Source organism: Ruditapes philippinarum, unplaced genomic scaffold (assembly GCF_026571515.1).
Source record: "Ruditapes philippinarum isolate M1 unplaced genomic scaffold, ASM2657151v2 ctg16613_1_1_1_1, whole genome shotgun sequence".
Taxonomy (NCBI): domain Eukaryota; kingdom Metazoa; phylum Mollusca; class Bivalvia; order Venerida; family Veneridae; genus Ruditapes; species Ruditapes philippinarum.
Window position 1 is genome coordinate 1 of NW_026852962.1, and position 10094 is coordinate 10094.

General features: G+C 32.1%; 1 protein-coding gene across 1 annotated transcript; it reads left to right on the forward strand.

Annotated features, from left to right (window-relative positions):
- Nucleotides 1-5305: 5305 nt before the first annotated feature.
- On the forward strand, nt 5306-5704 carry LOC132729397 (uncharacterized; the record flags this gene model as incomplete). Its single annotated transcript, XM_060715163.1, is given in 1 exon segment — nt 5306-5704. A coding segment is annotated over 1 exon segment (46 nt), but the record flags the coding sequence as incomplete, so codon positions are not given.
- Nucleotides 5705-10094: the final 4390 nt, after the last annotated feature.

The following is a 10094-nucleotide window of genomic DNA, read 5'->3' on the forward strand; positions in this document are numbered from 1 at the left end:
ATGCGAATGTCTGATTGATTTTCGCCTTCTACAGTCTAGATACTGGCCGTTGGTGACTCGTTGTCAACAACACGGACCAACTCCTTGGCCTTCCCCTTGGCTTTGGCAGCTGACTTCTTTGCTGGCATAATTACAACTGGCTGATTTATCTAGGATGTCATTAAATGTAAAGTCATTGTCGCCCGGCGCCCGCGCGGCAACCATCCGATTCACTTTTAAATTGCACAGACTCCGTACGGACATCGGGCGGCGACCGCCTGATCAGTTCAATTCTTTCTGTAAAATCCACTCGGCAAAAATCGCCCGACGACTGTTTCATTCGTGACCACGCAAGGTATCAGATTTAAAATCGCCCGGCGTCCACGACATCAAAAAATCTGCCGATTTTATAAAAATCGTTTAATCGGACGGCGCCCGTTTTATTTGTGACCTAGGCATTATGCAGGAATAAATATGTAGTGAGCAGTAAACTCAGAACTGAAATAGAAAAATCCAATATAGCCTATTTGATATACATAAAGTGTTGCTCTTTTTTAGACACATGATTATATTTATAAAATAGTTGTTAATATTGTGGTTATGATGGTCATATAGTTGTTTCCATTAATGCTAATTTTTAGCTAAACTATTCGAATAGGGAGAGCTATTGCACTTATCCGGGGGTTTGGCATCACACTTTAGTTCAGTTTTTGTGTGTAAGTTGGTATTCTCCAAACCTGCTGAAAAGAATGGGTTGAAACTTCACACACTTATTTGAGAGCATAATGGGAGGCCACTGTCCAAGGCCCATAACTCTAAACATGGATTTTGACATAATTTTTTGGCCCTTTTTAACTTAAAAAATGCTCGTTATCCAAGCTCTTGTTTTATAATCAAGAATAGTCAAGAAGTTCCAAATTCAAATCTAGGCAATTTAAGTACACACATGTATCAGAGTAAAGGTTAGATATATATGGAAAAGACTTCTAGTGTCAGGAATAACAGATTGATTGTTAATGACTTTGAGCCTCTGCCAATAAATGAAACTGTAAGATAAAAAAAAATGCAATATTTAAATAATTGGACCAGTATTCCTAGCTGCTATCTCTTGCAAGATTTATTCTGGAACAAAGATGTCTACAATTTTAGCTTATAATTTAGGCCAAATGTACAAAATCTCCATGTTTATATTAAAGAATTGAAACAATCTAAATTGTAAAAGATAAGTTTGCACAAAAATGGTGTAATTTATATTGTAAATAGAACAAAGTACATTTCGAAATAAGTAATGATATTAAGTGATGGTAAAAGCTTATTAGCTATTTTGACATTGCTTCTCAAACTGTGTTTACAAACTTGCTTTATTGCTCAGTCTATATTGTCTTTATTGTAAAAACTAAGTTTATTGTCTGTTATATTAAAAACCCCTATTTTTACTGGTTTCACTGAGGAATACTCTTGACCATCTGTCTTAATGAAATATATTCAACATAAGTTTATCCTTTCAGGTGATATGTTATACATGATATTTTGATGTATATGTATGAATAAATACATGGATAAATGTTAATGGTATTCTAATGATAATGTTTATAGATGATCATTATATCCTAATTTGGAAAACACTACATTAAATTTTCTTGTTCTTTCATAAATACTGAATCATAGATATACAATTATAAAATATGTAGCATTTGGTAATAAATAGGCTAAAAGTTATTAATTTTCAAAGCTGTTTTCAGGGAAGAATGTGTTTTAATGGATATTCTCTAAATGTATTGAAGTTTTATACATGTGTATTGATTTGCTGCCTTCTCTTATACTTTCATCATAAGCTTTTTTCTGTTCATGATTTCTGCTAAAACAAGTTACGTTCAGGCCCTTTCCATCATTTTTAACTACACTAAATGCATTAAATGAGAAAAGTAAATGTACAGGGCGATATCTAATTTATGAGGATTAAAATAATATCAGCAGCTACATACTACATGTAAACTGCTGGAAAATTATAATGTTCTTTGGATTCATTTCTGTCTAAGGAAGACATAACATTTAAAATATTCGTAGTCTTAACATTTGAATTTTATAAATAAAAAAGTAAAAAAAGCATTTGTTAAAATCCTTTTGGTAGGAAATATATATTTCATATTCAGGAAAATTCCTTAGTTGTATAGCGGAAAAAAGGGCCTGATATGATTTAATTTTATTTCTGTTCTGTACTAACTTCACAGTATATAAACGATTTGAACCCCAACCGGATCTTGTGAGAAGATGTCAGTGTCAACCATTTTCTGACGCTTGACTTATTTAATATATTAGTATTTATATTGATACTTATGGACGTTAGGTTAGTAAATCTTTATTTATATCGTAGAAGAGAAACTTTATTAAACGTTTAAGTTATGCAAAATATAAATGTTAGCATTAAAGCTATAAAATAATCGAAACTCACGAACTGCTTTCATGTGATCAACACTGAACACGAACAAAAATCTGCTTATTTCAAGTTTTATTTAGTTAAACATTGAATTGTGATATCGAACTACTAAAATAATCAATAACAAATGATAATTTAGTCATCTGCAAAAAATATTGCTGTATTTTTAACATTAAATTAAGAGTTTAACCAAGGAGGTCAATTCCGTAAACTGAACGTTACTTGCTGGTGATTGTGAACCCTACTTGTGAGTTTACGAATTTTATCTGTACCCTGACTTGTGAGTATTTTAAAAGATTTAATGGAGAGAACTTTATCATTTAACGTATTTATTTGTTTATTGACAGGCAAAATGGAAGAATTTTCTCTTTCTCTTAAAAAAAAATCGGAAACACTATTGTTCACAATTATGACATAAGAACAAAAGGCTTTTAAAGCTTAAAATAACAATTTCTCAGTTTGACAACAATAACATAAACATTAAAATCATACTCCAAAGACGTAAGAATTATTCCAAAATAATTGAAGAAAGGACTTTAAAAGCAAATGATATTACAAAAATAGTAAAAGTTTCAAGACAAGACGGACTTGAATCAAGAAATGTCAATAAAAATCAAAACACCTGTTCACACATCAACAAAAGATGCGTTTTTAGTACAGATGACTAAGAGTTTAAGTTTAAACTTGGAGTCAAATTATTCCACAGCTTCCACATTTAAGGAATTTCTGTTACACGAAAGCTACTGTCAAGACCCTCAACTACAAATGATTCATCCAAATCCATCTGAAATACATGTATATGGCAATTTATAGAAAGGGACCTGATTTATATATATCTTTTGACTTAAGATCACTTATGATAGCCAATGATAAACTTTTCAAGTTGTGTGAAAAGAAAACTAACAGGTTGTCTTAGACACTGGCAAGACTGTTAACTATTTAAAAATAAGTGGAAATAAACTTGCAAGAATGAAAACTACCTTTTACACATTTAACAACAATATGCAGGAAACTCCTTCAAATGATTTATTAAGAGTGATCCTAGTCGCGCATGTAAGAAATAGAAATTCAAGGCACTTATGAGAATATTAAACCGTGTTTCAAAAAGCATAATGAAATCAACGGTACGTGTAAAACTTTCAACATGTTGAAATAAGTAATCCTGTGATGATCTTTCGAGGAGGATGGATTGATATGTGACGTTATATAACGGTCACGTCAAGACTAACAACAATGCCGTTGAACTTACTAGTAGAAACTTCTGTTATATCTTAGCTTTATATCTTTTCAAAGAAAAATGAATGGTAAATGAAGATAAGATTTGTTGGTTGATAATTCCTGTCAAGAAATAATTTTCTTTCTAATTCGTATTACCAGCTACTTCTACTAAAGTGAGAACATGATGAAGGTCCATTCATGTGCAGTATTGGTTACTTATATAGAACTAAAAGATGTGCCATGCTCTTGTGACACAATAACTTCATATTCTGCAAGATATAATTTGGAACATAGGACAAAAACAATAAAAATCATCAAAAGAGACTCGCAAGTTATGGTTCAGTTAAAACACAAGTAGGGTACAGATCATTAAAATTGTTTTAGCAAGACGGGTACAGTTATCAGAATGTTTGCCTCTATTATTTACTGTGATTTTATCAATATTCAAAGATATTCACACAAGTGTCTGTGCGGTAAGACAAGTTTAGACAATAAAGTTAAGATTCAGATACGAGTTATAGTGAAATAAAACAATTTTAGGCATAAATTTGCTTGTGTAATCGGCGTGTGTTGACATAAACAAAACACGAAGCGAAGAGCAAAGCGTTTTATGCGCATCAATTTAAAGAAGCTGGATATAAATGTATCTATAAGCAAAGAAAAAATATTTCTTAATATGATTCAAATGTTTACATACCGTCTCAGATTAAATGCAAGCCGTCTTAAAAAGTTTTATTGGTCACACCGCCTGTTTGTACTGAACTGATGTTGAGATCTTCTCACAAGATCCGGTTGGGGTACAAATCGTTTATATACTGTGAACTTGCAAACGAGTTCTGCTATGCTATATGATTGAGATTTTTCAAGGTCAGCTTTCCAGAATCCAGCAAATTTGGGTTTTTCCCCAATATTATCTCATGGTATAAGGAAAACTTTAATTGTTGTAACTTACAGCTTTAAAACAGTTCAATACTTTATAGGGCTGGTTATACATGTAGATATATTTAACTGTAAACGTTTGTTTGTACCATGTAATAAGGTGGGAAAATACCCATATTGCTGAGTTTTCTAGAGTATCTCTATTGCCAGCAGCAATAATGACTTCCCTAACCTGCATTTCTGTTACACTTACAGGTTTGTTCTTGTAAAAGAATTTTTTTAATTTAGTTTTATACAGAATTTATTATAGTTCAATTGTGTAGGAAGCTAGGTCATAGACACACTTGAATCCGTTACTGGAACCCACCGGTACAGAGAAATGAGGGTAAAGTTATTTGCTCACAGAAACAATGGCTTGCCACTGACGGGGTTTGAGCCCTAGCAGCTAGAGATCCTTAGATTACTTATGTTGTCAGACACATTAACTGCTCAGCACACAATTTTTTTGTATTCTATGTAATAGTGAAGTATTGATATGATGTTTGGGAGCTGATCATTTCAGTGTCACTTTTAGGATTACTAATAATACTAGGGTATCGGCCATATTAAATTGAAAGTTTTCTAACTATTTCATATACATACAAATTAAATATTCTAGAAATGAAAAGTCCCAAGTTTAATTTAATTATAAATAGATAGTAATTCTATTTTTTCTGGCTTCAGTAAAATATAGTTTGGAAATGCATTAGAATCAAAGCACATATGCAACCAGGCTTAATTGTTTATTTACAGCGATGATATACAGGACCGTGATCATAAAACAACTGTGTATGTATGATTTCTTTTTCGATATTAGAGATGGTATTGTGATATATATCCTTGATGTGATATATATCACATAGAATGATGATATATGTATATCTCACTGGATGGTGACTGATTTATATCACACCTAAGCTGCTCCAAGCATCCCTTTGCCAGATGTAGTACCATATGTTTGGTTTTTTATCTCACTAGTGACTGATATACATATATCTCCTGTTAGTTGCTGATATATACCACAATGGTAACTTATAAAAGATTTTTACTGTGGTGGCTGATATATATCAGTATTGTGATATACATCACATTTAAGTTGATATATATCATGAAACAAGGTAGTCAAGCCTAAGTCTGTATTTCATCCTGACATTATTATAATTCTTGTTTCCTGGAATAAAGTCATCAATCAATAATAAATCATTATGTAATAAATCATATGTTATATCCACAGTTACCTCAGATTTATTTATTTGCTGTTCTTTTTTGTGTTGTCACTTTAGAAATTTTATCACTTCCTACTGTCACTGTTTTGGCAATCCTTTGCTATAAGAATCAGCTATGAACCTGTAGATAGAACCTTTTAAATATGTAAGGCTATTAATATTTTCACTATCCAATCATTTTAAGTATTTTATCCTGTTTATAAAATTTGAATCTAAATTTCATTACAAATTTGAAACATTTTTTGAATTTTTCTATTTCTATAGTATTGTTATACATGTTTAATGGTAAAGGGGCCTGCAATGGAGCATTTTGTGTCTTTGTGTCTTGAAATATTTAGGTCATACCTCGCTTATAATTAAGTCAAAGATATTCTGCTTATGGTGTAAATGATCAGCTGGGAACAGGGAACTTTCTAAAGGTCAAGGACATGTGAAATTATTTTTGAATGGAGATTGTTTTTTTAACGTCCCAATGTGATAATTTGTTTGTTAAACAATTGTAAATTCTTTACCACCCCAACTACCTTATCAAAGCTGTAATAATCAATATATGGCAATGAATTCAGCGTCACCATTATTCTCACCAGAAACTTCACCTCGAAACGTGAATACACAAAGTGATATGATGACCATTATTATACAAAGATTAGATTCGATGGACAAGAAACTCAGCCATTTAGAAACTATTCAGTCTAGTGTGAACTCGTTAACGGTAAAGTCAGACAGCCATGAGCAAGCAGAGAAAATGTAATAGAATCCAAAATCCAGGACATTGAAAACAGCCGAGCCTTTGACAGCAGTAGTTTATTAGACAGTATAAACAAAAGGCAGGATGAGCTCGAAAAAAATGATACAGTCTATGAAAAAGAGTGAACAAAAAAGCTCAGAAGATGACTTGAAAGCTGAAATTATAGACCTAAAATGTAGAAGTATGAGAGATAAATTTGATATTCTATAACCTTTGTGAAGAGAAAGATGAAAACTGTGAGGACAAGATATTATCCTTCCTAGAAGATAAGCTGAAAATCAATGACGCAAAATCGAACATTAGACTTCATAGAGCTCATAGAATAGGGAAATATAGCCACCAGAAAATAAGACCTATAGTTGCAAAGTTTGCATATTTTCCAGACAGGGAGAAGGTCAGAAATTCATCAAAACAATTAAACGGCACACCGTTCGGGATCAGCGAACAATTTCCCCGTGAAATCATAGAGACTAGAAAACAGTTAATCCCAATCATGAAAAAAGCACGGGAAAACGGTGATGAGGCATTTTTGAAGGTTGACAAGCTGTACATCAATAAGCAATTATACAACGGTAACGGTACGAAATAGGTTACACGTGAGAGTGTTCTGAATTGTGTGTCATGGAATGTTGAAGGATTTAGCGAGGCAAAACGATCTTCGTCCGAGTTTTTAGCTGTATTGAAAGACTTTGATATTATATGCTTGTCGGAAACCTGGACTAACAAAAAGTCGAAAATTGACCTTAACGGATACAGTAATCCGATCCATTCATACAGACGCTTTCAGCATAGGAGGGCACGAAGATCTAGCGGGGGACTTATAGTTTATATAAAGGATAATTGCCGTAAGGGGGTTAAAGTTGTTCAAAATGACATTGATTGCTTAATTTGGCTAAAACTGGATAAAACATTTTTTCAAATAGAAAAAGACATATATCTTGCAGTGACCTATATAGCGCCAGAAAATTCTCCTATTCACAATACGTATGACGTTGATATTTTTAGAAAAATTGAAAATGATATAAATAGATATAGCACATTAGGAAAAGTATTTGTTTCGGGGCGACCTTAACTCTAGGGTTGGTAAAAAACATGATTATATTGATAACGATCGAATAATAGGAAACGATGATACATTTGATATTGACTCGGCGCTCCCGCGCGCAACGTGTGACGTAACAGCGAATAGATTTGGAGAATTGTTAATTGATTTATGTAAATCAACCAATATACGTATTGTTAACGGAAGACTACATAACGATAACGGTATCGGTAAGCGGACGTGTATGACACACAACGGAGAAAGTCTAGTCGACTATGTTTTGACGGAAAGAGGGTAATTTTAAGGACATTGTCAGTTTTAATGTTACAGATTTCAATACCTTTTCAAATCATGCGCCAATCTCGTTCTCATTCGGTATTAATACTGAGCTATCAAGTACATCTCCCAAAAATCATACGTATTACAAGTGGAATAATGAATATAAAGATGCTTTTGTAAATGACGTTAGACACGGCATTACTGATTTAGAAAACAGTTTGTTAAATGATGTTTCTAATGGAGAAGTACCCGATATACTAGTAAATAAATTCACAGATTTTCTACATTTAAATTGGAAGAAATACTTTGAACGCTGCACAAAAAGTAAAAACTGTGTATTTTACTGGTACAGACGTAAACAGGCAAAAGTGGTATAACGAAGTGTGCAAAGAAAAACATGAATTGTTTAAGAAGGCAATGTATGAATATAATATCAACCCAAATGATGAGAAAAGAATGAACGTTTATACCAAGAAAAAGGACTATAAATATTATTGTCGTAAATGTAAAAATAATTATAATAAAACATTTGCCCAATCTCTAAATACAATAAAACATAAATCACCACGTGAATTCTGGAAGACTTTTAAAACAGAAATCGCCAGGAAATCGGGGTGAAGAAATAACAGTTGACTCTTTTTATGATCATTTTAAAAATCTTTCTACAAATCATGATAAACGTGAAACTAATAATGATTGCGATGACTTTGTAAAAACTTTCTTAGAATCAGAAGGCAACAATGCTACATTTGAAGAACTTGATAAACCGATATCTGTGGAAGAGATTATTCTAGCATCAAAAAGCTTAGGTAGTAATAAAGCTTGTTCTGCTGATAACATCTTATACGAGTACTTTACATCATGTATAAATGATATTGTGAATCCTTTACAATTGCTTTTTAATTATATTCTTGATAGTAGATCTTTCCCAAAATGTTGGTCATCCGGTATTATTATTCCTTTACATAAAAAGGGTGATTCAACAGACCCGAGTAATTATAGGGGAATTACGATAACAAGTTGTTTTGCTAAATTTTTTCACAGTGATTATAAATAACAGGCTGAAGAAATGGTCTGTAGAAAATGACAAAATTACGGATGCCCAGTTTGGGTTTAAAGCAGATTATAGCACTGTAGATGCTATTTTTATATTACATTCTTTGATCGAAAGGTTTATAAAGGATAAGAAGAAAACTATTTTGCTGTTTTATTGACTTTAAAAAAGCAGTTATGATCTATTGACAGGAACTGCCTATGGTATAAACTTTGATAAAACTGTGGTATTGATGGCAAATTGTTTTTCTGTAATATATTCAATGTATGAAAGATTGTTAGAATTGTGTGTAAAACATGTAAATACGTTGTCTGAAATTTTTCAGTAGTGAAATGGGTCTCTTTCAAGGTGAGATAACTTCACCAATAATGTTCAGTCTCTTTTTGAAATGATTTAGAAAATTTATTACAAGAAAATTTAGATGATGGTATAACATTAGATCAAATATCGATTTATTTGCTATTATTTGCAGATGACGCCGTTATCTGTTCTGAATCTGCTCAAGGTTTATCAAAAATTCCTTAAATAGTTTAGAAAAATATTGTAACAAATGGCATCTTACTGTTAACGTAGATAAGACTAAGATTGTTGTTTTTAGAAAGGGCGGAGTTTTAAATAAAAGTTATAAGTGGATATACGGGGGTTTAAATATAGAAATTGTAAAAACGTTTAATTACCTAGGTATTGTTTTGTCTAGCGGAAGTTCGTTCATACCAGCGACCAACACACTAAAAGGCAAAGCACTACGGGCTATGAGCTCATTATTTAATGTAACACGAGATAAGCAAGTTCCCATTGATATTATGTTCAACTTGTTTGATGCATATGTTCTACCAATTCTAAATTATAGTTGCGAGGTATGGGGTAGCCTACCATCGGAAAATTTGGAAATTGTACATAGGAAGTTCTGTAAATGGTTGCTTAATGTGAAAATGTCAACAAATACTCTTTCACTGTTTGCAGAAGTAGGCCGATTTCCATTATATATTTCACGTCATGTAAGAATTGTTAAATATTTTATAAAATTATACCAAAATAAAACAAGCAATTGTATATTAAATTATATTGTTAATTGTCAGAGTTTGGAGATAGAGTCAAAGTCTAATACTGTAAATTGGTTGTCTAAAGTAAAAACACTTTTGCAAAGTGCTGGATTTAATGATGTGTGGATGTATCCAGAATCAGTTAAGCTA